The sequence below is a fragment of the Lampris incognitus genome, chromosome 4 (genome assembly GCF_029633865.1).
Source record: "Lampris incognitus isolate fLamInc1 chromosome 4, fLamInc1.hap2, whole genome shotgun sequence".
NCBI lineage: Eukaryota > Metazoa > Chordata > Actinopteri > Lampriformes > Lampridae > Lampris > Lampris incognitus.
In genome coordinates, this window is record NC_079214.1 from 3,797,313 (window position 1) to 3,812,462 (window position 15,150).

Sequence of the window (15,150 nt, forward strand, 5' to 3'; positions counted from 1 at the left end):
TGGGAGGATCACGCTATTCCCCCCAGTCGCCCCCCCCCCAAAAAAAACAGGTGCCCTGGCTGACCAGAGGAGGTGCCAGAGCAGCAACCAGGACACATACCCACATCCGGCTTCCCACCTGCAGACACGGCCAGTTGTGTCTGTAGGGATGCCCGACCAAGCCGCAGGTAACACGGGGATTTGAACTGGCGATCTCTGTGTTGGTAGGCAACGGGATAGACCGCCACACTACCGGGACGCCCTTCAAGTTGTATTTCATGCATAAAAAAACTGAATGTTCTCTTCTTTTTTTTTAATACTTTCATCTTCTCTGTTTTGTGCATTGCTCCCCATCCAGGCTGTACACACAGAGCGCCTTTAAGAACGAGATGCTGACCACCACAATACCAGAGATCCAGAGGACCAACCTGGCCAACGTGGTCCTGCTGCTGAAGTCTCTGGGTGTCCAGGACTTGCTGCTCTTCCACTTCATGGACCCGCCGCCCGAAGACAACATGCTCAACTCCATGTACCAGCTCTGGATCTTGGGCGCTCTGGACAACACAGGTGGGTGGCCCGCCGAGCTCTTCCGGCCTTCTCTAGCTGTGATTTAGGGAGGCAGGTGGTCAACATACAGCATCAACACAAACCTCCTTTTTTTTTTCTTAAAGGGAAAACAACACAAGCAGAATTTTATTCAGTATTATCAGAAACAGAAACAATTGCTAAGTATGAGTGCATACAGGAAATTTGCATCGGCACAAGGAGCAACACCGACTGATGGCGAAGGACTGCCACATACACAACACAGTATCACAACACAGTATCACAACAGTTCAGCAAAGATGAACACACTTGTGGAGTGAGAGACATTCAACTAGACAATATACATGGCAGCTGAGGTGGATATACCAGTACATTCTTAAATAAAAGTTCAAATGTACACTACCGTTCAAAAGTTTGGGATCACCCAAACAATTTTGTGTTTTCCATGAAAAGTCACACTTATTCACCACCATATGTTGTGAAATGAATAGAAAATAGAGTCAAGACATTGACAAGGTTAGAAATAATGATTTGTATTTGAAATAAGATTTTTTTTACATCAAACTTTGCTTTCATCAAAGAATCCTCCATTTGCAGCAATTACAGCATTGCAGACCTTTGGCATTCTAGCTGTTAATTTGTTGAGGTAATCTGGAGAAATTGCACCCCACGCTTCCAGAAGCAGCTCCCACAAGTTGGATTGGTTGGATGGGCACTTCTTTGAGCAGATTGAGTTTCTGGAGCATCACATTTGTGGGGTCAATTATACGCTAAAAAGGGCCAGAAAAAGAGAACTTTCATCTGAAACTCGACAGTCTATTCTTGTTCTTAGAAATGAAGGCTATTCCATGCGAGAAATTGCTAAGAAATTGAAGATTTCCTACACCGGTGTGTACTACTCCCTTCAGAGGACAGCACAAACAGGCTCTAACCAGAGTAGAAAAAGAAGTGGGAGGCCGCGTTGCACAACTGAGCAAGAAGATAAGTACATTAGAGTCTCTAGTTTGAGAAACAGACGCCTCACAGGTCCCCAACTGGCATCTTCATTGAATAGTACCTGTTAGAGCCTGTTTGTGCTGTCCTCTGAAGGGAGTAGTACACACCGGTGTAGGAAATCTTCAATTTCTTAGCAATTTCTCACATGGAATAGCCTTCATTTCTAAGAACAAGAATAGACTGTCGAGTTTCAGATGAAAGTTCTCTTTTTCTGGCCATTTTGAGCGTTTAATTGACCCCACAAATGTGATGCTCCAGAAACTCAATCTGCTCAAAGAAGTGCCCATCCAACCAATCCAACTTGTGGGAGCTGCTTCTGGAAGCGTGGGGTGCAATTTCTCCAGATTACCTCAACAAATTAACAGCTAGAATGCCAAAGGTCTGCAATGCTGTAATTGCTGCAAATGGAGGATTCTTTGACGAAAGCAAAGTTTGATGTAAAAAAAAAATCTTATTTCAAATACAAATCATTATTTCTAACCTTGTCAATGTCTTGACTCTATTTTCTATTCATTTCACAACATATGGTGGTGAATAAGTGTGACTTTTCATGGAAAACACGAAATTGTTTGGGTGATCCCAAACTTTTGAACGGTAGTGTATGTGTACAGGGGCATCCGGGTGGCGTGGCGGTCTATTCCGATGCCTACCAACACGGAGATCACCGGTTCGAATCCCCGTGTTACCTCCGGCTTGGTCGGGCATCCCTACAGGCACAATTGGCCGTATCTGCGGGTGGGAAGCGTAGCTGCGGGCGGGTATGGGTCCTGGTCGCTGCACTAGCGCCTCCTCTGGTCAGTCAGGTCGTCTGTTCAGGGGGGAGGGATAGTGTGATCCTCCCACGCGCTATGTCCCCCTGGTGAAACTCCTCACTGTCAGGTGAAAAGAAGCGGCTGGTGACTCCACATGTATGGGAGGAGGCATGTGGTAGTCTGCAGCCCTCCCCGGATCAGCAGAGCGGGTGGAGCAGAGACCGGGACGGCTCGGAAGAGTGGGGCAATTGGCCGGATACAATTGGGAGAAAAAAGGGGAAAATCCAAAAAAATACAAAATGTATGTGTGCAGGGGCAGGACTGTATATAAATACATATATATATATATATACTATATATAGATATACTGTATAGTAAATAATGCATGTGTTCAGTTCAGTTTTGCTTTATTGTTCCTATAGGGGAAATTTATCCTGCAGCAGCAAATTAAAAACCACAGCATACAACCACAACAACAACACCAACACTGCATCCACAACATAAACCATGACATGCAGCACAACGAGAGGGTAAATACACAGGTCCATCATCTGACAATGAAGTAAAAGGTAAAAATTGGATGTGCAGAAGATGCTGACGTGGCATGTTAAGCACTGGGTGACTTAGGCAGTGATATAGCAGATATTCTGAATATTAGCAGGGGTATTGCAAACTAGATCCTTGCTTGTGTTGCATTAACTCTCAGGTGGACGTTGCGCTGGATAAAGCGTCTGCTAAATAAGTGTAACACTGTGCATATTTAGCAGGGCAGTTGTGATTGTGTGTAGCAGAGTTTTAAATGAGATATGAACACATTTTTGTACCTCTTACCCTTTACATCTTAAAACGCCACCCTGAGGCGAGTACCTGAAATTCCTCCAGTAAAGGATTAAAGGATGCTGTGGACCTGGTCTTATAGAAGTGGCCTCACAGAGTACCGGCACTGTGTACAGTATAACTATGTGTTCAGTGTAAACCTGTGTACAAATGTACACATGAATATACGTATTCTCTGCAGGCAGGACGCAAGTGTCCATGAAGGATGCTGCTGTGCAAAGACAAACGCTGCAAACGGGTGTAGAGGAAGTAGTTTGAGGCTTTAGCCGGTGGAGTAATTGCCTCATACCTGATCCAGCATTTGATTTGACTGCTCAGGTCTCATCTGTCTCATCTTAGCCAGATTCTGAGGGATTTGGGGATTTGAGGATAAGGGGGACTTTTGATGATTCCCCCTCTGGTGTGTTAACAGCAGATTATCTGTGATTAACGTTTACCTGACCCCAAACTGGCTGCTGCGCCTCTCTGCTCTCCCTCCTCAGAAGCTTCTTACAACCTGTCATCTAATCATTTACATCACAACAGGCAAACTTTTTTTAGGCAAGTTTTTTTTTTTTTTTTTTCCCCTCCTGGTCTGTGATTACTCTGTTCCGTCAGCAGTCTGTCGTCCTCTATGAGAGATTGACAAACAGGTTTCCCATTAAAAGCCCTGTCCCTCCTGCATCATCTCTTCATTCTGCTGTTGTAACGGCATCAGCGTGTGTCCCCCAAGTACCTTTATTTTAACCTGTCATTCTGTTTGAATGTAAAGCTGCATCTTATGTATGAATGGGGATACATAGAGTTATTATTATTGTTATTATGTCTTCCTCAGGTGCTCTGACGCCAACCGGGCGTCTGATGGTGGAGTTCCCGCTCGACCCCGCCCTTTCCAAGATGTTGATTGTGTCATGTGACATGGGCTGCAGTGCTGACATCCTCGTCATCGTGTCCATGCTGTCCGTGCCGGCCATTTTCTACAGACCCAAGGTGCCTCCCGCCAATACTGACATGGTTTCATCATGAAACCGCCAAACCATATAGACAGGCGTACATCATACAGGCATTTGCGGTGCATACTGGATGATAGATTAGCCGGGTTACCACACATCCTGGAAATTTACAGACGAGTTTTATAGTCCTGGAATCTACTACTACTACTACTACTACTACTACTACTACTACTTTCGGCTGCTCCCGTTAGGGGTCGCCACAGCAGATCATCTGTTTCCATCTCTTCCTGTCCTCTGCATCTTCCTCTGTCACACCAGCCACCTGCATGTCCTCCCTCACCACATCCATAAACCTCCTCTTTGGCCTTCCTCTTCTCCTCTTCCCTGGCAGCTCCATACTCAGCATCCTTCTCCCAATATACCCAGCATCTCTCCTCCACACATGTCCAAACCATCTCAATCTTACCTCTCTTGCTTTGTCTCCAAACCGTCCAACCTGAGCTGTCCCTCTAATATACTCGTTCCTAATCCTGTCCTTCTTCATCACTCCCAATGAAAATCTTATCATCTTCAACTCTGCCACCTCCAGCTCCACTTCCTGTCTTTTCGTCAGTGCCACTGTCTCCAAGCCATATAACATAGCTGGTCTCACAACCAACTTGTAAACCTTACCTTTAACTCTTGCTGGTACCCTTCTGTCACAAATCACTCCTGACACTCTTCTCTACCCACTCCAACCTGCCTGCACTCTCTTCTTCACCTCTCTTCTGCACTCCCCGTTACTTTGGACAGTTGACCCCAAGTATTTAAACTTATATGCCTTCGTCACCTCTACTTCTTACATCCTCACCATCCCACTGTCTTCCCTCTCATTCACACATACGTATTCTGTCTTGCTCCTACTGACTTTCATTCCTCTTCTCTCCAGTGCATACCTCCACCTCTCCAGGCTCTCCTCCACCTGCACTCTACTCTCACTACAGATCACAATGTCATCCGCAAACATCATCATCCATGGAGACTCCTGCCTGATCTTGTCCATCAACCTGTCCATCACCATTGCAAACAAGAAAGGGCTCAGAGCCGATCCTTGGTGTAATCCCACCTCCACCTTGAACCCATCTGTCATTCCAACCACACACCTCACCCCTGTCACACTGCCCTCATACATATCCTGCACCACCCCTACATACTTCTCTGCAACTCCCGACTTCCTCATACAATACCACACCTCCTCTGTTGGCACCCTGTTGTATGCTTTCTCTAAATCCTCAAAGACACAACTCCACAACTCCTCCTGTAACTCCTTCTGGCCTTCTCTATACTTCTCCATCAACATTCTCAAAGCAAACATCACATCTGTGGTGCTCTTTCATGGCATGAAACCATACTGCTGCTCGCTGATCATCACCTCTCCTCTTAACCTAGCTTCTATTACTCTTTCCCATATCTTCATGCTGTGGCTGATCAACTTTATACCTCTGTAGTTGCTACAGTTGTGCACATCACCCTTGTTCTTGAAAATTGGTACCAGTATGCGTCTTCTCCACTCCTCAGCCATCCTCCCACTTCCCAAGATTGTGTTAAACAATCTAGTTAAAAACCCCAGAGCCATCTCTCCTAAACACCTCCATGCCTCCACAGGTATGTCATCAGGACCAACTGTCTTTCCACTCTTCATCCTCTTCATAGCTGCCCTCACTTCCTCCTTGCTAATCCACCGCACTTCCTGATTCACCATCCCCACATCATCCAACCATCTCTCTCTCTCATTGTCTTCATTCATCAGCCCCTCAAAGTACTCCTTCCACCTTCTTAGCACACTCTCCTCACCCTAACCTGCTACACATCCTTCCCAGCTTGGTCCCTCTGTCTAGCCAGTCAGTACAAGTCCTTCTCTCCTTCCTTCGTGTCTAACCTCTCATACAACTCACCGTACACATTTTCCTTTACCTTTGCCACCTCTCTCTTCGCTTTATGCTGCATCTCCTTGTACTCCTGTCTACTTTCTTCATCTTTCTGACTATCCCACTTCTTTGCCAACCTCTTCCTCTGTATACTTTGCTGTACTTCCTCATTTCACCACCAACTCTCCTTGTCTTCCTTCCTCTGTCCTGATGACACACCAAGTACCTTCCTAGCTGTCTCCCTCACTATTTCTCCATCTTCTTGAAATATATATTCACCACAGCCATTTCCATCCTTTTCGCAAAATCCACCACCGTCTGTCCTTCCACATTCCTCTCCTTGACACCATACCTACCCATCACCTCCTCATCACCTCTGTTCCCTTCACCAACATGTCCACTGAAGTCCGCTCCAATCACCTCTCTCTCCTCCTTGGGTACCCTCTCCACCACGTCATCCAACTCACTCCAGAATTCTTCTTTCTCTTCCATCTCACACCCAACTTGCAGGGCATATGTGCTGATAACATTCATCATCACACCTTCGATTTCCAGCTTCATACTCATCACTCTGTCTGACACTCTCTTCACCTCCAGCACACTCCTGACATACTCCTCCTTCAGAATTACCCCTACCCCATTACTCCTCCCATTCGCACCATGGTAGAAGAGTTTGACCCCACTTCCGATGCTGCTGGCCTTACTCCCCTTCCACGTGGTCTCTTGCATACACAGTATACCTTCTCTTCATCATATCAGCCAGCTCTCTCCCTTTACCAGTCATAGTGTCAACATTCAAAGTTCTGACTCTCACCTCCACACACCTACCTTTCCTCCTCTCCTTCGCCCAGCAGTAGCATAGTTTCCACCGGCACCCTGCTCGTTAACAGTACCGGTGGTGGTCGTTGGTAACCCGGGCCTTGACTGATCCGGTATGGAAATTGGATTCATGATCCACATATTTGATTTGGCAAAGATTTTATTCCGGATGCCCTTCCTGACGCAACCCTCCCCATTTATCTGGGCTCTGGACCGACACTAAGAATGCACTGGCTTGTGCATCCTCAGTGGCTGGGTTAGTTTTCCAGTCATGGAATACCCCTGGAAAATTATGAAATTGATCAAATGTCTTGGAAGTATTATTGAGGTCCAGAAAGTTTGATTTATTATTATTTTCTTTAATTATAAATGGTTTTCTCCCACTGAGATGTCATTTTTTTATCCATATTTGCATCTGCTTAGATGTGACATCAGTGTTTGTAGTTTGGTTGGTATGTTGGCCTTCTTTGTGAGAAATCTTCACCTGTTAACTGCATCCATGTTGATCCCAGGGTCGTGAGGAGGAGAGCGACCAGGTGAGGGAGAAGTTTGCGGTTCCTGAGAGCGACCACCTTACCTACCTCAACGTCTACATGCAGTGGAAGAACAACAACTACTCCAGCATCTGGTGCAATGAGCACTTCATCCACACCAAGGCCATGCGCAAGGTCAGAGGATAGCACTTGCCCTTCCTGTTGACCCCTCTGCTGGCAGATGGAGATATGGAATAGAATAGTGTTGGTTTTTTCACATAAGATGGAAAACCACAGCATATTGCCGCCATTGTTGAAAAACTTCATCACATATGTGTTGGTGATGGTCTTGTTTCTAACTGAGGTTCATGATGGTTTCTGTTCCGTGACTCCAGGGGCCACGAAGACGTTTCAAAATCCCACACTATCCTCTCAGGTTGAGTTGTGATTAAAGGCCATTGCACACCAAGTAAAAATGTTCATCTGAACATGTAGCACATTAAGAAATAAGTACGTCCTCGTGTTTGGTCCGCTCATCTTTTTGATAGATGTGAAAAGGACAGAAAATTGGCGATGTTAAGACAACGTTTCTGTCTTTTTAGCAGTTGGCGTGTAAATCTAACGGACAACATGTGAGCTCATATTTAATAATCTATCCATCCATCCAGCCATCCATCCGCCATCCGTCCATTATCCAAACCGCTTATCCTGCTCTCAGGGTGGCGGGGATGCTGGAGTCTATCCCAGCAGTCATTGGGCAGCAGGTGGGGAGACAGCCTGGACAGGCTGCCAGACCATCACAGGGCTGACACACAATATGCAGAATTTTCGGACAAAAAATTCACACTTAGTGCACAATGTCCGAAACTCTTTAAAAGTTGAATTTTTAGGAGGGGCACGTTTTTCGTCTGACTGTTTAACTTTAGTCTAAGTTTGTTTTAATGTTGTGTCTGCCTGACAGTGTCCTTCATCACTGCTGTCAAGTAGCTGGTGGTGTAACACGTGTGTGTGTGTGTGTGTGTGTGTGTGTGTGTGTGTGTAGGTGCGTGAGGTGCGCTCCCAGCTGAAGGACATCATGGTGCAGCAGAGGATGAACCTGACCTCCTGTGGGTCAGACTGGGACATCATCAGGAAGTGCATCTGTGCTGCTTACTTCCATCAGGCTGCCAAGCTGAAGGTACTGACCACTGTGGAAACAGTGCTGATGTGGTTCATGTCAGGAGGCAGGTTGCAGGGTATGATCTGTTGAGAGCGGTAGAGTGGTCAACGCCTTGCTCAAAGACAACCCAGCGGGTTAGAGGCTTGGCAGCATGGGGCTGGAACCTCAGTCCTCCAGCTGAAAGACAGTCCAGTCTGCTACCTTAATGGACCCCCCCTCCCCCCGCAGCCATGAAGTATCCTGTCTGATTTTGAGCATCACACATTTAATTTCCTGCATTCTGGTGAATTTGTATGCACCAATTTGCTCCTTTTCTACATCAATTTATTGTGGAAATGTCTTATTTATGTAAAAGAAAAACAACTTTCAGATAGGCTAGCCTATTGTCACACAAAAAGGAAAATAATGAAGTAGACTGTCATTATGTATTTCAAATATTTATTCTCCTTCAGCTATTGTTCACAAAAAGTTGGATTCACAAAAATAACAATACTTCACTTTGAAAGTGGTAGATGCATCTGAACTAACACAATACCCTTGGCACAAATTGGTTTGTAGATGTACCTATTATGTTATCTCATGTGCCCGAAATGATCAGTTCAAGTTCATTTAAGCTAACATAAACGTCTAGGGGCTACTGTTAGCAAGTGCTAGCTAACTAGCTAGCTAGTTCGTGAGGGGGTCTGAACTCAGAAACCCCAAAGGTAAGAAAGGGTGGTGTACTGGGCTAGACAAGCAAGCTGGCTAGCTACGTTGCTTACACTTGCTTACACCATCATTCATGCTCCGGTCTCCTGGTTGTCAGGAGCAACTGTGAGACAGCAGCAAGGTCGGCAATCCCAGTGGCAAGGTTAACATGGTATGGTCCAAGCATAGGGGTGTAGGAAATCGTTGGAAAACAAGTAGGAATGACATTTTAAGTAGTTCGACTGTCTGTGTTGTTATTTTACCTTTTTTGGCGAGGGAGTCAACATTATCATTCATGATATAGTTTTTGGGGGGGACAAATTCACCTCTTCTAAATATTGAGGGGGACTTGTCCCCCCTGACCCCCCCATAAGTTACGCCCGAGTGCTCTCCAACACCAGAGGATGTATGAATGAGTCAGATTCACTCAGCATGTCCTTTTCCTAGTTCTGACTGGGTATTTTTTTCTCCCCAGGGTATCGGTGAGTACGTGAATGTGCGGACGGGCATGCCGTGTCACCTACACCCCACCAGCTCCCTGTTTGGTATGGGCTACACCCCTGACTACATCACATACCATGAGCTGGTCATGACCACCAAGGTAAAGACCGCCGGACCACAGGCTGCAGGCTGTTGCCCCGCATGGCGTTGAGACATTTCTGTTCCCTGTTACTGACGTGTAACTTGTGCTCGGCCCTGGTAGGAGTACATGCAGTGTGTGACGGCGGTGGATGGAGAGTGGCTGGCAGAGCTCGGACCGATGTTCTACAGCATCAAACATGCGGGAAAGAGCAGACAGGTGAGGAAGCAGAAGGCTACAGCAAGCTGCTACTCACACACAGTATACACCTGTCACACACACACACACACACACACACACACAGCTCTTGCTGTTATGTACTTGCTTTCCTGTGCTGCTGTTTTGGAATTCATCTCTGTGCAGTTGTTTGCTGTGTTGTGACTGACACTGCTGAGTTATGATTGACACTGCCGTGTTGTGATTGACACAGTGACCGTCTCTTCTTCCTCGGGCATTCTTTGAGCCACGAACGGCAGCAGATGTATGGTTCCCACCTGTTCTGGAAAACAAATGTCTGGACTATCATCTGGAAAATAATAAAGTTGATCAAATTTCCTAGAAATCTTACTGAGGTCATAGAACATTGTCATGTTTACCCACCGAGACTGTATACTTCTTCTTCTGAGCCTCCATACGTTTCTGTGTGGAGACGTGACATCGGTGTGTGAAGTCTGGGCGGTGTGTTCAGTCACACAGTCCATGAAGACACTGATGAGACTTCCACTGGTGGTTAATAATGAAAATATGACCTCTGTCAGCAACACCTGGCATGGATATCCAGGATACAGTCATGGAAATAAGGTCTTGAGGAGCTGTCGCACATGGGACCGACAGCTGGTCTTAGCTCCTGGTTTGTACGAGGGTGTTTGCAGTGGTGAGGCGGCGTTGGAAGCTGAGTCCCGGTGTGTTCCATGTGTTCGTGTGTTCATGTGACATTGAACTAATAACAAAGATCCTGACAGTTTCTCAGACAGCAATAGTAACCAAGGGAGGCGGGACTTAAAGACATTTTGCAGGGCGTCCACGTATTGTAGCGGTCTGTTCCACTGCCTACCAACACAGGGATCGCCGATTCGAACCCCCGTGTTTCCTCCAGCTTGGCCGGGCGTCCCTTCAGACACAATTGGCCGTGTCTGTGGGTGGGAAGCCGGATGTGCGTATGTGTCCTGGTTGCTGCACTAGCGCCTCCTCTGGTCGGTCAGGGAACCTGTTTGGGGGGGGAGAGGGAGCTGGGGGGAATAGCGTGATCCTCCCACACGCTACGTCCTCCTGGTGAAACTCCTCACTGTCAGGTGAAAAGAAGCGGCAGGTGACTCCACATGTATGGGAGGAGACATGTGGTAGTCTGCAGCCCTCCCCGGATCAGCAGAGGGGGTGGAGCAGCGACCGGGACGGCTCAGAAGAGTGGGGTAATTGGCCGGATACAATTAAGGAGAAAGGGGGGAGAGGATAAAAAAAAGAAAGACGTTTTGCAAACAGTGAACTTTATTCTGTTGGTCCAGTCCACCTCCACACTCATATGCCCGCCGGTGTTTTTGTTTGGCACTTCCAGGAGAACCGGCGCCGGGCCAAGGAGGAGATCACCAACATGGAGGAGGAGATGTCGCTTGCCGAGGAGCAGCTGCGAGCACGCAGAGAGGAGCAGGACAGGAAGAGCAACACCAACAGCGTCAGGTGGGGCGAGCGCTTGTCTTTCTCACCATAACACTCGGTCCTCCTCTTTTATCACCCATCCACGCTCTCCATCCACAGTCCAGAAGCTGTTTAATTTACCTGCCGTTCTGCCCATCTATATCTCCCTCTCTCTCCACCACGCTCACTCCTCATGATGAGCTTTTCTCACCTCTGCTCCCTCCAGATGAGACAAAAAGAAATAATATTGACTCCTGGCTGACCTCCATTACCACAGCAATTTAAATTGTGCTGGAGCAGAGCAGAGGAGGAGGGAATGTTCATTTTCAAATTAGACCCAGAAATTAATTTCACACCCGTCTTCAAGCTTCACAGAAGAGAAATAAGGTTATAAAGACACACATAAAGAGGAAAAACTTGTATTGTTAATTAATCAGATGGGTTATCCGTCAAGATTTGCATGGCAGCAAGACAGAAATGTTGAAAATAATCACATGAGAGGCGTGGGATTAAGAATTAGATTAAGAGGAGGAAGTCCGCTGTGTGATAATGAATGTGATTTGCTCTCCTGGGTCCTCCTCGCTGACCAGGACGCCCCGTCTGGTTCTCCTTCACATTCCTGCTGTCCGCTTGTCCCTCTCCTCACCAGCATCCTCGTCTTTCTTTTCAGTCGTCGTCATGGTGAAGGCAGAGTAGATGGAGTGTGGTCCCACTGTACAACAGGTACCGCTGTGATGAGCGCCGCGGGTCACTGTGTCCTGACAGGGAAGCCCAGAGTCAGAACCTTTGATTTTCTCCAAAACCGGATATTGTTCTGATGGGCTACATCCAGTCTGCCAAGTTGAAAGACAGAAAGACACTGGCTGTGTTTACATGCACAGTCAAGTGGAGCTACGCTACAGCTCGATCAGGACGTGTAGCTGGACTACTGTCCTTGTCCCAGTACACAAGAACCGGGGCAGAATCGATTTATTGACGGAAGTATGTCTGACCCCGGTACAGGAGGTGGCGATATGCCCCCTTTCAGCTGGTTGTATTGGACCTTCTTCCGGGTGACCTACTGCATCACATACCAAACAAGCCACAAAGCAGTTAGCAGCTGTAGCAGCAGGCCCGTCTGAGCTGCTTCCACCGAAACGAAGAAGAACCTGAGACAGAAACAAGTCATATTAAACGAGGAGGAGGACGGCAAAAACTGGTGTGACTAAGCACCATGCAAACAAACGTTTTTCAGGCTGAGGCAAGGCAGGAGTGATGTAGATAGTCACAGAGTGTGTTGAACCACGATGTGTGTGTTAGTGTGTTAGTGTGTGTGGGGGGAGGGGGGGGGCGTGCTATGCAGGGTATCCTTCCCTCTTTGACCAGTCGGCATCAGGCCATGTGTTGCATACTTCTAAGGTCTGGGAGTTTCAGCGAATCTTGGTAATCTGCCGTTACCCACAAGCCCTGCTGACACACATGCAGAAGCCTCTTAACCGCCTCCTCAGGTCTTTCTCCACCTGCCTCCTCAGGTCTCTCTCCACCTGCCTCCTCAGGTCTCCCTCCACCTGCCTCCTCAGGTCTCTCTCCACCTGCCCCCTCAGGTCTCCCTCCACCTGCCTCCTCAGGTCTCTCTCCACCTGCCTCCTCAGGTCTCTCTCCACCTGCCTGCTCAGGTCTCCCTCCACCTGCCTCCTCAGGTCTCTCTCCACCTGCCTCCTCAGGTCTCCCTCCACCTGCCTCCTCAGGTCTCCCTCCACCTGCCTCCTCAGGTCTCTCTCCACCTGCCTCCTCAGGTCTCTCTCCACCTGCCTCCTCAGGTCTCCCTCCACCTGCCTCCTCAGGTCTCCCTCCACCTGCCTCCTCAGGTCTCTCTCCAAATGCCTCCTCAGGTCTCTCTCCACCTGCCTCCTCAGGTCTCTCTCCACCTGCGTAATCGCCTGCAGCTGTGCTCTTTACCAGTGTCAAACTGTCGATGTCCTTCAGTACAGAACACCAGTGTACCTTTACCTGCAATGTACCTCCCCCCGTTTTCTCCCCAATTGTACTTGGCCAATTACCCCACCCCACTCTTCTGAGCTGTCCTGGTTGCTGCTCCACCCCCTCTGCTGATCCGGGGAGGGCTGCAGACTACCACATGCCTCCTCCCATACATGTGGAGTCACCAGCTGCTTCTTTTCACCTGACAGTGAGGAGTTTCACCAGGGGGGACGTAGCGCGTGGGAGGACCACGCTATTTCCCCCCCAGTCCCCCCCCCAAACAGGCGCCCCGACTGAACAGAGGAGGCGCTAGTGCAGCGACCAGGACACATACCCACATCCAGCTTCCCACCTGCAGACACGGCCAGTTGTGTCTGAAGGGACGCCCGACCAAGCCAGAGATAATATGGGGATTCGAACCAGCGATCCCTGTGTTGGTAGGCAATGGAATCGACCACTATGCTACCCAGAGCCCCCCCCCCCCATGTACCTCTACCTGAAGTAAAATGTGTGTCTGAAGAGGGGGACTAGGACAGAAGGGGACACAGTGTCGGGGCTTGTGGCCTGCTGGCTCTAATTGCTTCTGTGTGTGAGCAGTGGTCAGTGTCAGAGTGTCACTGTGCTGTAATTAAAGATGATAGATTGTGCTGTCAGCGGCATCAGGCTGTGTACCACCAGTCCCCGCTGAGACGACCCCCCCCCCAACCCCCCCCCACACACACACACACACACGCCTCCCACCATGGTTTAGAGAAACAGCAGCCGGTCCTCGTCCAGCCTCACAGGTTTCCTCCTGCCAGCAGCTGCTGGTGTGTTGTAGCAGACAACGTTTTGGGATGGTGTTCACCTGACCTGAACAGGAACACACACACACACACAATGAAGCAAAACACTGTCATCATGACGAACACACACACACACACACACCTCTGACTTCTTTTCTTTTTTTTGCCATTCATTTAGGGTGGTGAAAATCTGCACCCCTGGAAGAAAAGAGGAGGCCCCCATGACCCCCAGGCGCACCCCGGCCCGCTTTGGGCTGTAGAAGCCCTCTGGGGAGTGAGCTCAGCCAGCCAGCCAGCCAGCCAGCGTGGCCAGCCACCCGCAGTTCGTCTCCACACCACTAGAGGGAGAACTTGGATAAGGCAACTCAACGTAACGCGTCCTCCCCCTGCGTTCTTCCTCCGTCACGAGCGGAACGCTGCATCCGAGACAGTGGCGGCTTTTTGTTTTCCTTTGTGTTTTGATAGTTTATTAAAGAATAAAGACTTTTTCTACAGACACGAGTCTCTAACTCGGTAACGTCACTGGAAACGGAGTTTGTATGTGGGCAGTTGTGTGTTTTGTATCTGACGTGTTCGTCCGTACTGTGGCGTCTGTGTCCGTGTCCATGCTGGGGGGAGTCGGTGCTGCAGTAGCAGCAGGGTCAGCTGTTCCGCTTCCGGTGTGACGTGCTCTTCTTCTCCCCACATGCACGCTTCTCTCGTAGTCTCGTAGTCTCGTAGTCTGCCCTCTGTCGCCTCGGACTGTGTGAGCATCTGGTGGAGGTCATCTTCTCACCCACATCCGGCCGCCCGCCCGCCCCCTTCCCCGAGCCAGCACGCGCTCTTCTCACCCACATCCGGCCGCCGGGGAAGGGGGCGAGCCAGCACGCGCACCCTCCACCGACTCCTCCGCACCTGACCAGGGAGCTTCTCGAGCTGGCTTTGTGACGTCAGCGTCTGAAGCCCGTCCTGGACGGGGCAGGCGGCGGCGGCGGCGTGTTGGGCGGCGGTCTTGTGTGTGTCCGTGGTGACGCCGTATGTAAATGTCCGCCTGACAGGAGCGTGAAGATGACTGACGTGTCCGTCATGACTGTACCCGACACCTCCCTTCTCATTGGGTTTCTTGGA

General features: G+C 48.9%; 1 protein-coding gene across 5 annotated transcripts in view; it reads left to right on the top strand.

Moving 5' to 3' along the window:
• The window catches only part of dhx38 (DEAH (Asp-Glu-Ala-His) box polypeptide 38), a 44,183-nt gene extending 29,840 nt beyond the window's left edge, over positions 1-14,343 (top strand). For 4 of the 5 annotated variants that reach the window (XM_056278214.1, XM_056278217.1, XM_056278215.1 and 1 more), the window contains exons 20-27: positions 338-546; positions 3,925-4,079; positions 7,281-7,436; positions 8,284-8,418; positions 9,563-9,688; positions 9,791-9,886; positions 11,220-11,341; positions 14,222-14,343. In XM_056278214.1, the coding sequence (XP_056134189.1) occupies positions 338-546; positions 3,925-4,079; positions 7,281-7,436; positions 8,284-8,418; positions 9,563-9,688; positions 9,791-9,886; positions 11,220-11,341; positions 14,222-14,303 (1,081 nt within the window). In that variant the 3' untranslated portion in view covers positions 14,304-14,343. Of the gene's footprint in view, positions 1-337; positions 547-3,924; positions 4,080-7,280; positions 7,437-8,283; positions 8,419-9,562; positions 9,689-9,790; positions 9,887-11,219; positions 11,342-13,855; positions 13,965-14,221 lie in introns of those variants that run through there. The other variant, XM_056278218.1, reaches the window with a different exon arrangement.
• The last annotated feature ends 807 nt before the right edge of the window (positions 14,344-15,150 follow it).